We start from the raw sequence: 21,661 nt of genomic DNA on the forward strand, positions 1-21,661 counted from the left end.
TTTTATTGTTGTTATTCAATAATGAAGAGCACATATATAAACGCAAAATATTTTTCACCTTACGATCACCTAGAAAAATTATTGTAAATTTTTTTCGAAATAGGTCTCTCAAAGGAATTGAAACCTGCAATGAAAAAAATCGACCCTGAAAGGGTTAAGGGAGAATAGTGCTGTGGTGGCAAGCAAAGCAAGCTCTGCATGACGTTTTTGCTTTACAGCAGCAGCGACGGCGTGTAACAAATGAATCATGTTAATTATTGGAAAAAGTACCCAACCCAGGTGCTTCAAGGAAATGAAGTGAATGCCAATTTAATACTGTATCTACTTGCATACTGATCATACTTTTTGTCAAAAAAAAATTGCAGCAAATTCAGGGGCGCGATCAACGCGGGTTAAATTTCCCGCAAAAAGAACAAAATTTTTTTTTCAGTATGACAACAGGTCAACAAAGAGGCAGCTTCTGCTGTAACAGTGCAGGACACCAAAACAAAAATGGCAGCTGATGGAGCAAGCCAAACACGCTGAGTGTGATTTTTTTTCTTTTTGTGAGTACATCACACACATTAAAAGTTTCTTCCACATCAGCAATGAATAATATTGTTAATATCGGCAAGTCTGCGGCAATAATGTAGCCATGTCCACTTTGAGGGGACAGATACAGAGATGAGCCTGCTTAGCTGCCAGTGACATAGAAACACATCACGGGTATGCTGGGGAAACTGCAGCATTTGTCTTCACTACTATCCTAATACGGCCGCGTTTCCGCTAAGGGTGGGCGAATATCTTAGCTGTGTTACAAGCATCGGCATATGAATAGGGTGCACTTCTAACGTATCAGTGTAAAAGTGGCAACTATCATTGCTGCTTGTGATTTGTTGCTTGCCCACGAGTGCAGACGAAAGGAATCGAAAGGCGTTTTTTTTGTTGTTGTTATTGTTGTTGACCACAACCGTTACAAAGCCTACAAGTAATAAAGCCAAGGCAAGTTTGGTCGTAACCTTTTTTTTTTTTTTCGTAAAAGCGCAGAAAGTGATTAAAGGAATGAAATGGGGCATCTGCTTAAGAATCTGGTTGGTACATGCAGACCGCTTGGTATGTCTGAGTCGTTTGCATAGCATTTGACAGCATTAGACAGATGGTAAGCACGATCATTAGCTAGACTTGACACACGATACATCACTGCGGCAAGTTCGGGGTGCGATCATTACACAGGAAAGAAAAAACAAAACAAATTTTGACGACAAAATTCAGGGGTGCGATCATTACGTGAGTGCGATGATTATGCAAGTAAATATGGTATGTGACCAATTCTAAAGCATGAAGGTCATGGGTGGTCTTTTCCGACTTGTTGAAAGAGTGCAGCGAAGATATCAAGCGATGAGGCCACCAAATCTGCTTCCTGCTCGACAATTGCTCCGCGCACCACGTCGATGGCCTTCAGCTATCAATCGAATTGATATATTTTCCTTCCAATTGCACATCCCTGATACAGGCATTGGACAAAGGAATCAACAGCTTCAAATGCTGCTACCACTGTCTGGGGATAGATAAAATCTTGCTGGACATCCATTTTGAATGGCAGATAAAGGTAAATACATATCACGCGACCGAAATGCTTGCTGCGTTGTGGCAGAAAGTTTTAACCAACATGGTTTCAAATTGCTTCGCCAAAGCCCAAATAAACGTTGTTCAAGCTGGAATCTGCCACGTCAAAGCGTGAGCTGAAAACTCACCTGATGTCACCGAAGCATGAGATGCACTTCAAGCGAATGGTGGATTTCTCGACGACGTTGAACTTGGCATACTTTTGTATGCTGACAATGGCGCCGCATGTACTGAAGAAATGTCAGATGCAGTGCTTGTTGAAATCATTCAAGATCGTGGTGACGAGGAAGGTGCGTCAGTGGCAGATCCGCTGTTTGCTTAGGAGGGAGGTCATGGACATGTTGGATGTCTTGTGTCATTCCATCAGCACTCAGAATGATGAAGCAGCATTGCATGATTTCGATCTTTTGTAGCGCCACTTGGGGGGGGGGGGGGGGGTGAAGGGATGTCGTCAGTCATGCAGAAGAAAGAAGCTAAAATCAGTTTTTTTTTCTCCTGAATAAACATTTGAGAGGTAAGCTCACTTGAAATGTAATCCGTCTCATCTTGGTTTTGTTTTTTCACGATACTTGCCCTTTTTCACAAGAAACTTGTGGGGTCTGATGTGGGATTCTCACACCGTACTCTTGGGACAAAGGAACGACAACACAGTAGTGCAAACAATCACAAGGGCATTTATTGCACCTTTCATACATCAATGCCTGCTAGCCGAGTTGCTATCCACAAAACATGCCGATGGGCGCGCGACAAATCTAGAAGTCCGACTCACCGCGTCCTCGCGAGCGAATATGTTTGCCCCATGCTGGATCCCAACGCCTGGTCGTTCGCGTGTATAGTCACGCGAATCGTGGCGCGTTCGAAGGCGGCCACGCGAGGCGGTCTCGCAGATGCATCGGTCGCCGCGTGCGCGGAATGCCCGCGCTGTTTGGCGACCCGCCGGGGAAGAGGGTCGCTCCACGTGCGTCCCGCTTCCTGTCTCGAACCCAAGAGAGCAAGCGCCTTCCTTTCGGCGCCCAAGTAACCTCGTGGCGTTAGCCGCGCAACCCTCGCGCCATCTCTCGCACTGCGCTTCAACCACACCAACCGCGCGGGCGTCATGCAGGCCACGTGGTGAAGGAGGAGAACAGGAGACGCGCTATGCGGGAAAAACATCAGGGGAGGCGCGAGGGTCGCGCATCCCCACAAACTGCATGTCATGAAAACCTGTATATTGTCATGTAGTGACAGTGAAGAAAGGAAAACTGTATGGCAAAACTAGCATTCTATTGGGTGATCTTGTGATCACCCAATAAAATGATCTCAAAAGCAAGTTACACTCGAAGCACAGCAAGAGCGGCAAACACAGGTGGCGGTTGGCGAAATTTTATCTGCCGGTCAAGCATGTCTGCTTTTATACATGAGTTATCGAAAGTTCCAGAGTAATTGCTGGTGCACACGTGTCTTCCAGAAAGTTCTACACCATCCGCATTGTGCATACATGCAGTAGGATTGCATGGGGTTCGGTGACAACAGGCAGCGAATAGAACCATCGATCACATTCAAGAAACTTCCAATACATGAAGGCGCGTCTTGCGCTGTGCAATAACATAAGTGGTCACCCAAAAAAGATAAAGAAGTACACGTGTCAATGCCCCCCTGTAAAAAAACATCCTCCTGATGCTACAAACACAACAGGAGAACGAAAAACAAAAAGGACAGTTATTAAACAAAACTAACAAAAAACAATGAAATGAAGTCCAATGTAACACAGTAAAAAGAAAGTCCAAAGTTCAGCTATGCAAAGTGCCAAAGTGTTTTAGCACTGGTAAAACGGCTTAAGTCGCATAACATGGACTACTCCAGGCCGTTAGCCCTGATAGCGAAATGCTGTGTGGAACGACCTTATATTTGAGTGTGGCAATGCATCGGATGATCTTGTAGGGTCCGAAATTGCAGCATGAATGCTTCTCGCTAAGTCCTCGTCGGCGTATTGGGGTCCAAACCCAAACACGGTTGCAGGGATGGTACTCGACCTAATGTCGTCGAAGATTGTAGTGTCGGCTGTCGGTCCTCTGCTGGTTCTTGATCTGCAGGCAGGCGAGCAGTCGGGCTTCTTTGGCACGCTGAAGGTAGGTGGCGATGTCAAGATTCCCTTTGTCGGTGACGTGCGGCAGCATGGCTTCAAGAGTCGTCGTCGGGTACCTGCCGTAAACCAGGTTGAACGGCGTGATCTGTGTTGTTTCTTGCACCGCCGTGTTGTAAGCGAAGGTTACATACGGCAGGACGGCATCCCAAATCTTGGGTTCGATGTCGATGTACATTGCTAGCATGTCGGCGAAGCTCTTATTCAGGCGCTTTAAGACCATTTGTCTGCAGGTGGTAGGCCGTTGTCCTCCTTTGGCTCGTCTGGCTGCATTGCAGAATGGTTTGGGTGAGCTCTGCTGTAAAGGCCGTTCCGTTGTCGGTGGTGAGGACTTCTGGGGCACCATCCCGCAGCAGGATGTTCTTGATGAAGAATTTCGCCACTAATGCTTCACTACCTTTCGGCAGAGCTCTCCATTCGCAAAACAGTGTGAATGGAACAGCGGCGCTTCCATCAACTATCAACACCCCCCCATGAGTGTTGTGTGCACTGTAAAACTCAAAAATGTTGAAAAACCCTTGCGAAAAGCAAACAAGCACGCGGGATAGCAAAAAGGTACGGGTAGGGCCATAGAGCAAACATAATATTGTAAATGCGTTGTAGCTCTTGTTGGTCTCACTTTCTGGCGGTGCCATGTTTCGGTTTCGATTGTAACCCCCCCCCCCCCCCCCCCTACTTCAGATTAATAAATTTTAAAAAATAGGTGGACTTACAATCGTGTAAATACGGTACTTCTCACCGGCTTTCACGAGAAAAGCCTATGTTCGTCAGCCATGCATGCTTTATGTAAAGCTTGCCGACATCCTTCTCCAAGGCATCCAAGTAGAGTGCTCCACGTAGTACCGTGGAAGGGTTGTCATGAAAAGGAAGCCCGGAAGTACGTACTGAAGCATCTGCCAGGCCTCCTGTGAGGACAACGTTGAGGCAGCCTGCTCTACCGCATCATCGTTGCCGTCGTCGCCGTCGCTATCCAATGCAAGGACATTCACGACGATCGCCTCATCGGTTTGAAGCACTAAGTTTCCAAATATATAGCCTTGCGCTTTCTTTTCACCGGCAACGTTATGCAGCACCGATGATCAGCGGGCAGATCAGCCGTCTTCCATTTTAGCGGCGAGTCAAACGAGGCTGAGAAACCATGTGGCCAGGAACGAATTAAACGCAACCAAACAAAGACGAATGCAAGCAATTAAGCTGTTTGTAGAACTGGGCTGAATGAGGAGCCAGCAAGCAATCTGGGAGCAGCGCAGTTCCATTGAGCGGTCCATTCGTGTTTCGGGGGATGGTGCGTGCAGCATTGAGCTATGGGTGATTCGTGTTCAGAGAGGTGGATGGGCCACCGGAGAGAGGCACATGGAGAAGGCTGGAAAATTAGCACAGGGCAGCTGTTGGAGAAGCGGGCCATCGTGCAGCGGCTCGAATTTCTTGTTTTCTTTTTTCTTTTCAAGGATTTCACATTTAACTACCTTTCGGCATGGACACACAGCAGCCACTCTTCATCGTTATAACCAATAATGCAGCATTGGGGCATTGTAGTTAGCGGGTTATTTCCCCATGAAAAACATTCAAAAATTGACGGTGCAGCAGCTTCTAATTGTTATAACCGATATATTGTCAGAACCGGTATTGTGACAAGTGGGTTCTACTGTACAAAAGCCAACTTGTTTGACCCGCTGACAAGATTTTCTACGATTGCCGTCTGTGCTTGCCGGTATCATTGTACTTGACTGTTGCTTGTATTTTTCCTGGACACAGGTTTGCCCAATAAAGGGCTTCTTTCATGATGCGCAGTTTTCGCTACGGTATTCTTCTGTCACTACAACATGACAATGTGCACTACCTGGAAATGCATCCTGTAACGAGGATGCACTTTTTTACGTTGCTGTAACAATAATTGACTTAACTTGCAAAAGTTTTTCATTGCTAAGCCACGCAGCTACTTCGCATCAAATTATACTGTCATCCTTATGCTATTTTTAAAGATACAAATTTTAAAAAGGGGACTATAACGTTTCATTTACAGATTGATGCATTTATAAAGGTATCTTAATGATTTAGTTGGCACATGACTTGCAAAAACTAACCGGACCAAAAAAGACAATACATGACACTGTCTTGTGTCTTCTTGTTTAGCCCCGTTTTTAGGGCTCTTTCCTTTTCTAAGCATTTATGTAAGCGCCAGTGTTTACAAACACATAGCAAACAATGTAATGCATTCTGGCCCAACTTTTGCAAATGTATTCTGTGCCTGCGTGAGAGATGTATTTTCTGACCACATTATTCCTATACACAGACTACTAGTGGAACAACTTATTCTTACTGTACAGCTTCACCTTTACCACTTCGAACCCCACTGCTCTATCCTTTAGGCATCATTGATGGCAAAAGCACTTGAATTGAAAGAATACATCTCCTCTTGGCGACTAGGTGTGAGATCGAGAACCATGAGGACCACAAATTCTTCTAGGAAGTCTTAAGCATTTGAGCTCGCACTCCTTCTTCTGAGAGACCGCAATTAGGTGGAGAGATAGTGTCTGTAGAGAAGAGTTAAAATCCCCGTCAAGATTGGCAGTACGTATTAAATAGATAAAGGGCCAAAGAGCCAACCATTACAGCAAACTTGGGTTTTTGCAAGTGGTAATTCGCCATCAATTTCTGCTCTGTGAACAGAAAAAAATTAACGTTTTCTCTAATCATTACTTGACGAAAAAAATCTGAAGTGAAATAAAGGTACTGGAAAGAAAGGAAAAGTGCAAGAGGCTGATTGCAGCCAATGCAGCAGTGGAGATGAGCGCTGTTTTCCAACCAAGTCTGCCAGTGAGTGGTTCAGCCATGGCTACGTATGGAGGAGATGAGGCACTATTTTGCAAGTTGCCTGTTACTCGGTTGTGCTTCCAGAATTGTGAGCATGCAAGTTCTTCATTTAAAATACACAAATGAATCTTTGTGTTAGAACTTCGATATTGTAGATCTTTTATTTATTTATTCATACCTCAAATACTCCATTTGAGGTTTTACATTAGGAGTGGGCATATAGAGGTCATATTTTCAATGAATGCCTTGAACGATGAATGACTGGAGTGGTGCACCGCTTCAGCAGGTTCCAGTCTTTCACTGTTTGAAGGAAGAAAGAGTTCGGATGAACGGGGGTGCCAGCTGGAGAGGGATGAACAGCCTTCGAATGGCCATGACGGGATGAAATGCGATGTGACATTGGTCTGGTGAAGCAGCGAGTGATAAATCTCTGGTTTGCAGTGGTGCTTGGGGGCTGGAAGGTTCAGAGATTACTTAAGTTTAGCTGCGCTAGTATGGCAAGAGTAGTCGGAGCAAATAAACCTTGCTGCACGATTCTGTATGGATTCCATTGTTGTTAACAGGTTAGATTGATACAGGTGCCACACTGAGCATGCGTATTCCAGTTTGGGTTGAACAAGTATTAAATATGCTGGTAGTTTTACTGAAGGAGGAACAAAACATTAAATTACAGTGCAGGTAGCATAGTACAGGATTGGCATCATTGCTAATGCTGCAAATGTGCGAGGAGCAACCGCAGTTACTGGACAGGTTAATACTCAAGTACTTATAAGAAGTCACAGCACATATTTCACCACCAGCAATAATATAATTAGCTGGAATAAATTATTGGCGGCAGTGGAAAGTAGCATTGCTTTTTTTTTTTTACGTTGAGGGGACATTAGCCAGTTATTACACTGGACAATGAATTCAGAATTCTGACACATGGACTTGTTTATCTTTTTCGGGTGAGCGCTTTTCACCATCTAACAAATGTTATAACTCAGCGTAGGACGTGCCTGCATGTATCAGAAGTTTCTCGAAGGTTACTGATGGTTCTATCCGCTGTCTGCTGTCACCGAACCTCGTGTAATCCTATTGCATGTATGCACGATGCAAATGGCATAGAACTTTCTGGAAGACACGTGTGCACCAGCGATTACTCTGGAATGTTCGATGGATCATGTATATATAAGCCAACGTGCTTGACCGGCACATCAGATGTTGCCGCTATCGTTGTGTTTTAAGTGTAGCCTGTTTTTGTGGGCACAAGTTTGCCCCAAAAAAGTTTGTTTCGTCATTCACAGTACTGTATTGCTACTGTGTTCTTTACCATCACTACTAGGCGACAATACAGTATACAATGTATACTGTATTGTATACTGTATACTGCAAGCTCATCAGTTCATATTCCACCACGTAACTTCAATAAAGTGCATGATGCTTTTCGTTTTTTTCCAGTTATGTGCTCTCTTGTTTATGAGCTCATTTTGCTTATTATTCTTGTATTTTTTAGTGTTGTTTAGTATTTGTACTGGAGTGGCAACATTATTTTTCATTGTTTATTAAAGGAACTGTATCGTTTGTCTTTTTCTAATATGTACATTCCAGACCTTGTTATTTTGTACAATGCTTTTAATACTTGTATAAAATATGTATACATTTTTCCACTGTCAATTATTAATGAATGTCTATTATGTTTTTATATGCTCTAATACTCTTTTAATCTTATTGTAACGCCCCCCTTACCCAGTGCCTCATACGAGGACTGTAAGGACATTGTTAAATAAATAAATAAATACAGGATGAATAAGGTCACTGACATTAAGGTCAGACTGGAGAGCACGAGAATCAGCGTCGTTAGTTAATACGATGATAGATTAAACAATCATCGGCAAATAAATGAATTTTTGTAGACCCACCTTTCAGTAAGTGGTTAATGTATATTAAGAAGAGTAGTCATCCCAGGACAGTGCCTTGTGGCACGCTGAAGATAACAGGCGATAAATAACACGAGCATTGGTTAGCGTAAACAAACTGCTCACGGTTAATGAGAAAGTTGCATATCCCTTGGAGAACTCAAGATTGAAGATTAAGACGCGATAGCTTTAGGAAAAGTCATTTGTGAGGAACCTTGTCAAAAGCCTTTTTGGAAACCTTGGAAGAGGGCATCTATAGGTACGGTTTGATCAAGGTGTGAGCGGATGTCATTAATGAAGAGAGAAAGCCGAGTCTCGCAGGACATGCCTTTCTGAAAACCATGTTGATTAGGATTAAAGAAATTAGTGGATGTTGGATACTTGACAACAGGAGAATAAATTATATGCTCCATTAGTTTGGAACAAACACTGGTGAGGGTATATCAGACGGTAATTCGGGCATATGACGATTATCCTTTTTTTGGTACTGGAAATATTATACCTATTTTCCAGTCTTATGGCACCACTCCAGATGATAATGATTGCTGAAAGATATGACAACAATGCACTAAAGATGTGTGCAGTATTCTTAAACATTTTGGAATTGAGTCTATCAATGCCGGCCTACGTTAATTTCAGGGATACTATTAGTTTGGTGATACCGTATACCTCAAATGTTATGTCTGGCATGGTTGTAAGAACAGTCCGGGAGGTCAGTGTTAAGTTCAGAAGTGAACACAGAAGATAAGACAGAGTTTAGTACTTCAGATGCTTTATGGCCAGGAACACTGTTATTGTCGTCATAGTATAATAATAATGGTTTATAGTTATTCAGGTTAATGTATTTCCAGAATAGTTTGGGATTATTTTGCAGCATGCTAGTGAGTGTTGTTGAGTAAAAGGTCCGTTGAGCTGTTGCGGCCATAAATCAAGAACCTTTTCACTGGCATGATATTTTTCCCAGGCAGGAGTGGTATCAGAATATTAGGCTTTGCAAAATAATCTTTTATTTTTATTGTTTAGTCATTTTAATGTGCTGGTGAACTATGGGGATGAAGGTTGCTCGGTTAAGGTGATAGTGTGCAAGTTTCAGCCAGTTTGGTCATTTTATTTTTAAAAATTGTCCAGTTAGCGTCTACTGTGCTCTTCGGGAAATCTATAATATACCAGCTGTAAAATTTTTTAATGCATTGTTAATACTGATGTAATCACCTTTATCCTAAAGTGTTATTTATTTATTTTGTTGCTCTGAGGTAGTTGCCAGGATAATTCTGCATGCAGTACTGAGTGATCACTTAGTTCTGGTAGACGTGTTAAAGAAGAAACACTGCTGAGATGGGATGTTAAAATAAGGTCAAGAATGTTATAGTACTGTTTGTTTTTTCACGTTGGGGCAGATACTAGCTGCGTCAAACGAAAGTTGAGACATGCATTAAGAAAATTACCTTTGAGGTTATTTTAGACAGCGTTATGGCTCGTGCGGGTCATGTTATACCAGGAAGTTTAATGTCACCTAAGAGGAGTAGTGGCATATGATTGAATGACGTCGTAACAGATTGCAGTGTCTCGTGAAAGAGAATAGTGAAGGAAGCTTCTATGTCAGGGGGTCGATAACATACACTGGGAATAATTTGTTGGTATGAAGAACTGCACAATACAAATAAAATTTCTAGATATCGACAATGGAGCAACAAATACTGCAGTGGGCAGCTATCGGAACACTTTCTCCACATTTGCCTACATGATCCCACCTAAGAATGTCAAAATCAGGGAGGAATGAATTGAACTCTGTGTTATTGACAGTGGAATTGAGCGATGTTTTTGTTAGTACAAGATGCTTACAATAAGAAGGATCAATAAGGCTACAGAGTGCTCCACATTTGGGCAGCAAGCTTCTTATGTTCTTCAAACAAATGATACAGGGATGCTATTTGGCTTTGCGGTAATCTATGATGGTAGGTACGAAGTTTATACAAGTCTATTTACAGTGTTATCGTACTTGTAAGTTCTGTTCTCCATGATTAGTTTATTAAACCAAAGTTTATAAAGGTTTCTACTGGGTCTTGCCAAACTCTGTTAGTTGTTTGTGTGCACGCCGAGTGTTAGATGAATAGTCTTCTGATATGCTATGGTTGGACCCTCTTTATTGTTTAGCATTTGAAAGAATATGTTGTTTTACTTTGCAATGTGCTGATTTGACAATTATAGGTCTGTTTCTGTGAGTGCTGTATTTGCTAATTCTATGAGCGTGCTCGACATCGAAGGGTTCTAAATTGATGTTAAGGTTAGAAGTGTAAAGCTGCGCAATCTTATTTTCTAACTCTTGCCACGTTTCCCGCTCAATGTCAGCCACGCCAAAAAAACACCAGGTTAGAACAATGAGCCCTATCTTCTGAATCATTTAGTCGTGATATGTCGGAAATGGCTTTTGTGCTTTTATCACCTACGGGCTTGATGCAACTACAGTCTTCAGTGCAGTTATGGAGGAAACATAGTCTTCAAGTTTTGTCAGCTGCCTTTTAATTTCGTCAAAAACTTTATCATTCTGTGATAGTTTCACTCGAATTGATTTCATTTCGCTTAGGAGAGATGCCTGGCCTGATCATATTTCCTCAATGCTGCAATTATGTCGCAGGATGCCTCCGTAGAACCGGAATGGGTTTTGAGGCCGGGATTCAATTATATGTCGCCAGAGAGTGTGAGAAGTTGTAGGATTACAGACGTGTAGTTGTGAACAATGTTAATGCACCAGCCTGGACTTGGCAACGCTAGCAAAGTGGCGTAGCGGGAACAACGCGCATAGGTAGTGTAATGGGTTGTTACCTGTAAGGTGAAAAGGCGTCTGGCGTTAATGAAGTGCATTGTCGGAGTGCTGCCAAGCCCACTGATGAGAGCGAGGGGGTGATGTGTTTTACACGTGAGCATTGATGTCTGTGCCCAGCTGATGCAGGGTAGCATGAAGAGGATAAATGCACTAAATTTCCGTTGAAGGGCAGTGCAGCGCAAGTAGTCAGTGGCGTTTGTTTCGATTTAGGGGAACTGGAAGGCAAACGAGGTTGGCCCGTCCAGCTGTGATTGTCTACATTCGGGCTGTCAAACGTCATTGAACAAAGGAAGGGCTGGTCCTTCTCCAAAAAATGATCAAATCATCATTCTTTGAACAAAGTAATATGCATGGTGGCTTCACACAGCTTTTTGCATGCTTGTAAATTTTCCCTTCAATAAAGTTTTTCTCTCTTTGCGCTCTCATAATCACTATGTGCCTGTCATAAGCGTACGCACCTAGGGGGAACGGCAACATGGATGAAGTTGTGTGTTTACTTCGAAGACGCCTCGACACTAGCCGTGAACGAAGGTAAAGACCCTCAAAATTTCTGGAATCTTACTAAATACAACAGCGCATTGGCTTGCACAATTGTCTTGAAATAAGGCTCTCTTAATTATCTGCTCACCGTATTGATATCTACGAACTGGTGTGTCCCCTGCATGGGAGGTGAAATGTCTGAGTAAATTCCTTTAAAGGGCTCCGCAGCAGTTTGGACAAATTTTGTAGATGCGTAAGGTATATCCACAGTAAAAACATGTACACCACACTTTGTATGAAGCATCTCATATTAAGAGAGCTGCGGACAATTACAAGTTACCATCCTTCATAGCCATGCTTTTTCTCAACTCGTTCACTGAGTGATTGGGGCTTAGCTCCACCTTCACTGGCTCTGCAGCATGATGGGAAATCGTGTCGCCTGCTTCCAGTTGTCGTGGAGCCAGGATGCGATACCTCCCCAATCTAAAAAGATTTCTTGGGCAAGTTGGGGCTTAGATTTCCTAGGTAGGTAGGTAGAGTGGAAGTTGTCTTTTCTTCTACCCGTTTGTTCAGGCTGTCATTAAACAGTAGGTAGTTTGGCTCTTCACTGTCTTCCTTTCTTTTGTCCCTTTTCAAGAAATGTATTTTTCGCCACAAAGTATACCTAGGAAACTTCCCCAATCTCTCCGCCAGCCACTCGGCAGTCGATCCCAAGCAAGAGCTATCGAAGCAGCGTGCATTGCAAGCATTCTCTCGCAGCACCGAGCGTGTCCGATATTAAGGCATAAAGTGTAGCCTCTCCATACTACTAGTGCTGTGATGAAAGAGCTTTAGCGTAGACGTACGTTAGCATACTGATCGGTATGCACGGTCCAGCCGCATGATGGTGCAGAGTTTAACCAGCGAAACAAAGAGCTAGTATTGCTGTAACCAAGTGTAAAAACTGTAAACACTTAGAAAAACAATGTGTTCACGATTACGCTCCTGCCAAAAATCTACGCCAGCAGCAAAGTAGAATATACTTGGTTGCTTCTATATTAGTTCTGTGTTTGGTTGAGCTCTGTGCCACCAGGTGGCTGCACTGTACAGTCCTTCCACATTTGCGCCTCCACTCATCCCCTAAAACGCCCAGGTCCAGTTCACTTGTTCTTGCATTTACCCAAATATGGAACATTCGACACGCTATTGTGATTTATAGTATTCTTTTGGTGTGAAGTGACGGCCGCATATGCGTACAGGCTGGTGCCGATCGGATACTGACAGCCCGATGCACTGCAACCACTACTCTCGCATGTTGCCTTTTAGAGGGACACGATGTCATAGCTTGACATGTTGCCGATTCTTATGTTTGCAGTCCACAATGCAAGGGTGAACCATGGTGCTCTCAAAAAGACATATCGAGACTAACACAGACTGCGCAGCTTGCATCAACACAGAGCACATTGTAACACAAGCAGACAACGCTTGCTGTGTGCCGGGAGTGCTTGATTGTAGTGATAAACTGTCCTTGTGCATTCTCTTACTGTTACTTTCATTTTTATAGAAAGAGATTAACTAACATTCCGACTATTATGAACAACTTTTATTCACCATAATGTTGGAAGAATTATCGATAATGCACCCTGGGCTTCCAATCGGATAGCTCACCCTACTGGCATCATATGGTCACCTTGCATCACTTGGTCAGGGGCGGCTGAAAGCTTGGTGAAGTGGCATGCTACATTCGGTAGCTATGTACATTTTTAAAACCTTGTAATATTATAAGTTACTCGCTTCACACGGAGCGCTTAAATGCGTCACTTAAAAGATCAGAAAGTCCAACACTAACAACTCAGTACGTTTGTACAATATTGTCAAAATTCTTTCAGAGTCCTTTTAATAATCCCTTTTTTTAAATGCTGTAATTATTGTAAATAGGCCCTCTGCACTTTCTTGCTCCCCACTCTGTGCTGTCTCCAATTCTCTTCCCTCTGCCTTGCACCATCCCCCTTTCTGTTAGCCACCAACAGTGGGACCGGGAGTGATGCGAGGTGACCATATGGAAAGAAGAATGACGGGTGTAACATTAAGGGATAAGGAAAGAGCAGATTGGGTAAGGGAACAAACGCGAGTTAATGACATCTTAGTTGAAATCAAGAAAAAGAAATGGGCATGGGCAGGACATGTAATGAGGAGGGAAGATAACCGATGGTCATTAAGGGTTACGGACTGGATTCCAAAGGAAGGGAAGCGAAGCAGGGGGCTGCAGAAAGTTAGGTGGGCGGATGAGATTAAGGAGCTTGCAGGGACAAGATGGCCACAATTAGTACATGACCGGGGTTGTTGCAGAAGTATGGGGGAGGCCTTTGCCCTGCAGTGGGCGTAACCAGGCTGATGATGATGATGATGAGTGGGACCAGCAAAGTTCTTTTTTTTCTTCCGCCAAGCCACAAATGCAGTCGCTTTTTCCACAATCGGGCATGAGCTGACGTGGGCATGTAGTAGGCCACACCCTTCGGCTGTTCTTGGCGTGAAGACGTTTTGTGCGTGTGCACAAGAAAGGCCTTCCTGTGCAAGCACTGTCCTGTCTACTTCCTCTCTGTGTCTGCATTTTGGTTGTAACTTGAATGTGAACGCCAACCAACTAGCCCAACTCACCAATCCTGTCACAAGAGGGGGAGGGGAGTTTTGACCACCCACCCATGCTTACACCAATGCCCCTGATACAATGTTTTGGCTGCAGAACACACTTGGCATAGCTGTGTTCAGAAATGCAAGTGTTTCATGCTGAGGTGGCCATATAGTAACCAGCATGTACCTTTCGTTTGTCCTAATTCTCGTTGATAATGCAACTCATGAGTCGTAATGTTCTTCTCGTCAGGTGCGCCGACTGAAAAGTCACTTATCTATTGAGCACCTATTTGCACCTTATAAGCTTGAACTGTTTTGTGCCGAAATAGGAACCATTATTTATTATTATTTTTTTCACTTCAGGTTTGGTTCGGGTTCAGGCACGTCCTAAGAACATTCAGGTTAGGGTTCAGTTCTAGCTAGAATTCTGGCTTCGGTATGGTTTTCTATTCGAGTTCGATTAATACCCTGGTTGACCTTCTATTCTTCACCAACGTAGACAGCAAAAGTATCATTTGGCCATCTATTATTGGTGAGAGCATGTCTTTGTTGTAAGTGAACACCATAATGAGCCAGAAGTTGACAAGAGTTTTTCCTCCATGCAGCATCCACCGTGTGACCTGTGCCTGTGGTCAGGATGACTGCCTACTCCACCGGAGAAAGACCAGCACAGCTGCATCACCGTGAGCATTGTCGTTTGCTAGAAGCTCTTGATGTGATGCTCACTTGCACAGGTTTTCACTTTGGCTACGTGTGTTACAAGAATGTCAGAACTTCACAATCACTATCAGTAGCAATGAGGTTTCTGGTAAAGAAAAGGCCTACGCTATGAGAGGCGATATATTTTTAGTGGTTGTTACAATCAATTCTTGCGATAATCCTATGCAAGCAACTTGAGGTTATTCTTATGCTTGAACCTCAGTGTAGCTCTTGAGGTGCAGCATCCATCACACTGCAGAAGCAGTGTTAGCAACATTCGGGCCGAGAGGTAGGTTCATTGCTGGTGCAGACACAGCGCAAGACATGTCCCTTTTTGTTGATTTCTAGTTGGGGTGTTTGTCAAAATCATGCCACTAGAGCAGGGCAATAGCTATCGTCCTAGAGCTAAAAAAGGTTTTTTGCCTTTTGATTCAGCCCAATGAAAATCTGTCAAGAGGGCTATTGCGACTCTTTCTCTTTAATATGCACTCTTCAAGTAATGCCCTCACATTATGCAGGCGAGCTTTAAGATAGAGGTAGCTAGACTACGAAAACTAGGGTTCCCTGACCATGTTTTGGCAGCCGTGCCTAAGGCACTGTTACAGAAAATCAAGGGGAGACCGAAAAATCTACGGAGACAACAATGTAGCAGCGCCAAACCAGTGGTGATCCCGTATATCCGTAGGGTGTCCCACAATCTGAATAGGGTTGGCGACAATGGGGTGGTCAATTTACAAGGTAAATTGGCCAAGATCTGCCCAAAGTCAGCAGTGGCGGCCCTGTGACTTCCGGCTGTGTAATGAATCACCCAAAGCCATATGTACGGTGTGCCATTGGGTGTGGCCTACGAGGTCCCACTTCTTGTGGCAGAGTTTATGTTGGTCAAACTAGGCACTGTGTCAACGAACACGCCAGGGAACATGAATGATCCTTAGGAGGCATGGTTGCAGAATCTGCCCGCCCTTTACCACTCCTGCTATTAAGAAGTTTGAGCCACGACTTAAGGGAACAAAGATTTTAACCAGAAGTAAGGACAGTTAGCTCGCAAGCTATCACAAGCCTTTTTTATCATGCAGAGAGGCGACGTGTGCGTCAGCACCGCATCAGTCTCGCTGCATGCCACTGAATTCAGATTAATAAACAAAGGGAGATAATATGCGGTCTGTTCACCTTAATCTACCGTTTTGTGCAAGTTTTTCCTGCAGTCATGATTGCGCGTGCGCTCAGTGCTTCCTTCATAAATGTAGCGTGCCTCCCTTTCAGTTGGAGTCAGTGCCCATCCTGTCAAGTCTTTCTGTGTCGTCCTAAAAAGTATCACTGGATTACTTTCGTTAGAAAGAAAAATAGAGCAGGGGTTCTCAACCATGCTGGTCCCAAGGAACCTTGCTATGCTCCATGAAGGGCCAAGGAACATCCCACGAGGATGCCGAAAAAGAGTGACACATTTTAATGCATTTTGCACGGGCTTACACATTTCATCACAAGAGCTCCTAGAATTAGTGCCGGCTCATCTTTGAGAACTGTAAAACTTTGTTAACTCGGATTTTATGGGACCAAGAAATATGTCCGAATTAATTAAATGTCAAATTATCGAGGCTATAAGAGGCGACACGGGTCTTAAAAACCGAAAATCGAAAAAAAAGATCATTTTTGAGAACTACTTGTTTCAGCATCTGTAATGCCTATCTAACTGTTATCAAAACGATTTGCCCCAAAATGCACCCAAAGTGTCAGAAAAAATATTTTGTCAGTGCAGACAGCAAGAAACGATCCCAAAATCACGCAGAAACACCGAAGTTAAAAGGTATTTCTGGTCTTTCTCACCACTGATCGTCGCCATCTTGGTATTGTTTGAAAGCTCAATGTTCTGCCTTTCAGTTGCCCGCATCCTCGCCAACGATGGGCGCATAAAAAAAGCAGTAAAGTAAAACAATCAGGGGCTGGTCTGACGAAGCTCGCTATGCACGTGGCCCTCCTATTGGCCCAGTGCGCCAGTGCGCTAAGAGGCACTTTCTGATTGGCTGTTGCTATCGCAACTAGGCCTAGCAGACTAGCTCGTCTGCTATGCATGGCAGTCGAAAACTGCTGATGCGCCGTTTCTTTGTTCATCGCATTGCGAACGTAAGTGGCAAATCTACCCTCTCTAAAAAAAGAAAAAGTTTGAAACTGAACACGCGTTCACTGAAAGCGAAGCGCAAGCCGTCTCTGCTTCCTACGGCAAGAAAGAGGAGGCGGTTATCCCAAGATTCAGACGAGCTGACAAGATTGCACCGTAGATAAGTCGCTGTGTACTTCCTCTCATCCTTCGTCCGGGTTGTGCTGCCCACCCGTAGGAAAATGTTCAATCACCAACTCGCCCAGCTTGCTGTGTTAATTCTGTGTTTTGTTGGCGATCTGGCTCCAGAGCCTTCTCTGTGCATGCCGGGAATTTGAAGAACCCTGCCCTTGTGCATTGTGGAGGGTAGGAGCATCGTGACCTTTGCTGGCTGTCACTCATAGAATTTTGAGCTTTGTGCAAACCCATCTCCACAGAACAAGGTCAAAAGCAAAGCAATTTTATACTTAACTGTAATGAACTAGTACCGAAATTATATATTCCGAGAATATAAATGCAAAATTATCAATAATGGATTTGTAAGGCTGTAAAAAAGGACAATTTTTTTTTTTCATAGGGAATTAAAATGGCTGCTCAATCTGCTAAATATGCTGTCTACTTGGCGAACCAAGCTAGATTATGGCAGCATGTACAGGATCCTTACGAGTCGAGTATAGGAGAAAAATTAAACAAAAGTTGTGCGACACATAGCGCAGCTTATTTCATCGTATTTGCTTTCATATTCTGTAACATAACTGGTTCACCACTTTAATTGGTAAGTATTGTTTGACCAGTGGCTTTTCTTCTTGATTTTGAGGAACCTTTAGCAGACCAACTAAGGCCTAGTCATTCTCGACTTCAATAAAGTGCTATCTTAGGCCGGTTAGTACACATCTGAAAAAAATATGAGTAACAGTGCAAAAAAACGAAGTGTGCAGACTGAGATAATGCGCTGACTATCAACCAATATTTTATTGCACACGCAGCAACATACACAAAAGCTTGAATAGGCAGGAGAGAGAGGAGGACATACCAAAGTAGGAATACCATGTGAGAAAGATAGCCATGATGAAGACAATTAAATGGTTGCCATCATCTACGTACACGATAAGCGAGTTCATTGGTGAGGAGCAATGTCGAAGGCACACACATGCACATCAGTCAAAACCCACAATAATGAAATTGCCGGGGAAAGCAAAAAAAAATTTTTTTTGCGGAAATTTTGTTAGCGTGAAAATGAGACAGAAAAGGCAGAGAATTGGCCTGCAGAGAGATGGATGGATAGACGGACGGACGGACAGACAGGCAGAGAGAGAGAACTTTTTTGACAAGGTCATGAGAAGCTTTGCCCTAGGGCAGGCTGTGTCGACAAAGCATGCCGAGTAGGGATAGTCTTTGGTACTCTTGAAGAGGGCAAGAACTCTTGCGTCTGCCTACGTTGTGTTCCTGATGTACATTACGGGGAAACGGTGTGACTCATAGGTTGTTCCTTTGATCTTCTGCAAAAAAAAAAATTATTGCCAAAAGTCGGTAAGCCTTACAGCAATTTGACAGCTCTGAATTCGCACTGGAAAATGTGGTCCATTGCCACATCATCGTTGCACTCACTGAAAAACAAACAAATTGTGTCGAAGGTGTTCAGCACATCCCGCAGGTTCATCTTCTCATGATTTGGTTTTTGCTGGTTGTTGGCATCGCCAGCTACACGTTACTTATGATGGCCTCATTGGCCATCTCTTTGTGCACAACATATTCATCTGTGCGAGCAAACTCATTGATGCTGAGGCTATCTGGAACTCCCATTTCCACAGGACGAAGTTCACCGTATGCTTTGGTCAGCGATGGCTCCACTCCACCATCAGCACTGTCATCGAGTGCACCTTGGGGCAAATATTCCTCCGGTCCTGCTGGATCAGCACATGATGCCTGGCCATGAAGCCGGCGTGTTTGAAACAATTTGCTGTCACGACTGGACACCTTGCAACCCATGCGGCGGCTACTATCTCAAGCGTCATGTCCACGTCAGTGGTACACTTGAGCTGGAGGTTCAGCAGCAGATGCTGAATCAGCCTTTCTCTGTAGGTGCACTTGATGCAAATGACACCTTGATCCAGCGGCTGCAGCACGGAAGTGCAGTTCGGTCGGAAAAAAACAAGCACACATTTCCGAGGTCAACATCATCAACATGATGGGCACTGCAATTATCCAAAGAAGGGCCGACCAACCTGCCTGCCTTCTGCATGTTGGCATCGAAAGCCACGAGCCAGCCGTCAATGGCCCGGGTCATCCATAACTTCAGCTTCACGGCATATTGTATGGGCAGCCTACAATTTCCCTTGAAGCAGCAGAGCTTCTTGCTTCTGCAGATTACAAGCAGTGGCCATTTGCCTGTGTCGTCCATGTTAGTGCACAACAAAATTGTTGCATGCCACTATTTATTTATTTATTTATTTATTTATTTATTTATTTATTTATTTATTTATTTATATTGTAATAAGATGATTTATTATGAGGCACTAGGCACAGTCTGGTAGCACTGGCAGTAGACAAACGCTGATCACGCGCACAGCCGCAACAAGAGCGCCTTCTTCGTCTTCCTCTTCACCACACTGGCCCCCGGGAGAGAAGAGGAGCCATCCTGGCGACTTACGGCGTAGGTAGGATGAGGGAGTCATAGTACGGCTTAAGTCGGTTGACATGAACCGTGTCACGCCCGCGATGCCTATGGTCGGGTGAAGGTGTCACAGGTTCTACAACATAGGTGACAGCGGAGGTACGGTCTATGACGCGGTAGGGGCCATCATAGCGTGCAAGGAGTTTGGTCGAAAGGCCAGGGCTGTGAGGCGGGACCCACAACCAAACAAGGGAACCAATCGGGAAAACTGGTGTAAGCGCGTCACTGTCACGCCGCAGCTTTTGACGACCTTGAGCAGCGGTCGTAAGGGCTCACGCGAGCTGCCTACAGTCCTCGGCGTATTTGGCGGCTTCAGACACAGGCGTGCATTCGGAAGCGTCGGGTCGGTATGGGAGCATTGTGTCCATAGTACACGAGGGCTCTCGTCCATACAGCAGAAAAAAGGGCGAAAAGCCAGTGGTAGCTTGTGTGGCCGTATTATAGGCATACGTGACGAACGGCAAAACAGTGTCTCAGTTACTGTGATCCGAGGCGACGTACATAGTCAACATGTCACCGAGTGTGCGGTTGAACCTCTCTGTCAAGCCGTTTGTTTGCGGGTGGTAGGCTCTAGACTTGCGGTGAACGATGCTGCATGCAGCGAGAAGGGCTTGGATGACTTCGGACAAGAAGACACGTCCCCTGTCGCTGAGCCGTTCGCGTGGTGCGCCATGTCGAAGAACAAAGTTCCGCGAGATGAAGAACGCAACTTCGCGCGCAGAGGCTGCCGGTAGTGCGGCAGTCTCGGCGTAGCGCGTCAAGTGGTCGACACCTACAATTATCCATCGGTTACCCGAGGAACTGCAGGGAAGTGGCCCGTATAGGTCTATGCCGACGCGATCAAAGGCAGGGCAGCGGCTGTAGCTCACCAGGTGGGCGCTGTGGAATTTTCCGCCGTTGGCACGCCGTGCAAGCGCGTACGTACTGGCGCACGAAGTGATACATGCCGTGCCAGTAGAAACGCTGCCTTAGCCGAGTATACGTTTTCAGAACACCGGCGTGACCATTATGAGGAGCAGCATGAAAATAAGCGCATATGTCAGAACGCATGTGTCGTGGTATCACCAGGAGCCATTTGCGACCATCAGGCAAATAATTTCTGCGGTAAAGAAGGTTGTCGCGCACAGTAAAGTGAGCGGCTTGGCGACGAAGTGTTCGAGAAGAACGTGTGGCGGATGGGTCGAGGAGGAAATTCAGCATAGTTGAAAGCAGGGGATCCTTACGCTGCTCGTCCGGCATATCAGCGACGTTGAAGGCTGACATGGATGCGAAGAGCGGAGACACTGAAGCCACATCACAAGGTAGCGGCGATCGAGAAAGCGCATCGGCGTCAGAGTGCTTTCTGCCCGATCGGTAGACAATGCGGATATCATATTCTTGTAAGCGGAGTGCCCATCGCCCTAGGCGACCTGACGGATCCTTCAACGAGGACAGCCAGCAAAGTGAATGGTGGTCGGTGACAATGTCAAAAGGGCGACCATATAGGTATGGACGAAATTTGACGAGCGCCCAAATAATGGCCAAGCACTCCTTTTCTGTTACTGAGTAGTTGGCTTCTGCCTTCTTTAAGGTGCGGCTCGCATACGCGACGACGTACTCGTCATAGCCGTCTTTCCGTTGTGCGAGGACTCCACCAAGTCCGATACCGCTGGCGTCCGTATGTACCTCTGTAGGCGCTGTGGGATCGTAGTGTTGAAGAATTGGTGGCGAAGTAAGTAGGCGACGTAGTTGCTGGAAGGCTTCGTCACAGGAAGTTGACCACGCGGAGATGCCGTTAGTAGCGGTAAGCAAATTGGTCAGTGGTGCGATGATAGTCGCGAAATTGCGCACAAAACGCCGA

The 21,661-nt window shown here is 44.8% G+C and overlaps 1 protein-coding gene across 6 annotated transcripts in view; it reads left to right on the forward strand.

Moving 5' to 3' along the window:
• LOC135896103 (inactive histone-lysine N-methyltransferase 2E-like) overlaps positions 1-21,661 on the forward strand; it is a 458,065-nt gene that overhangs the window by 200,100 nt on the left and 236,304 nt on the right. For all 6 annotated transcript variants that reach the window (XR_010562591.2, XM_070541359.1, XM_070541357.1 and 3 more), the window contains exon 10: positions 14,959-15,036. Coding sequence is in view for 5 of the 6 variants with exons in the window: in XM_070541359.1 (XP_070397460.1) it covers positions 14,959-15,036 (78 nt within the window). In the remaining variant the exon portion in view is untranslated. The remainder of the gene's footprint in view (positions 1-14,958; positions 15,037-21,661) is intronic.

This window comes from Dermacentor albipictus, chromosome 6, assembly GCF_038994185.2.
Source record: "Dermacentor albipictus isolate Rhodes 1998 colony chromosome 6, USDA_Dalb.pri_finalv2, whole genome shotgun sequence".
NCBI lineage: Eukaryota > Metazoa > Arthropoda > Arachnida > Ixodida > Ixodidae > Dermacentor > Dermacentor albipictus.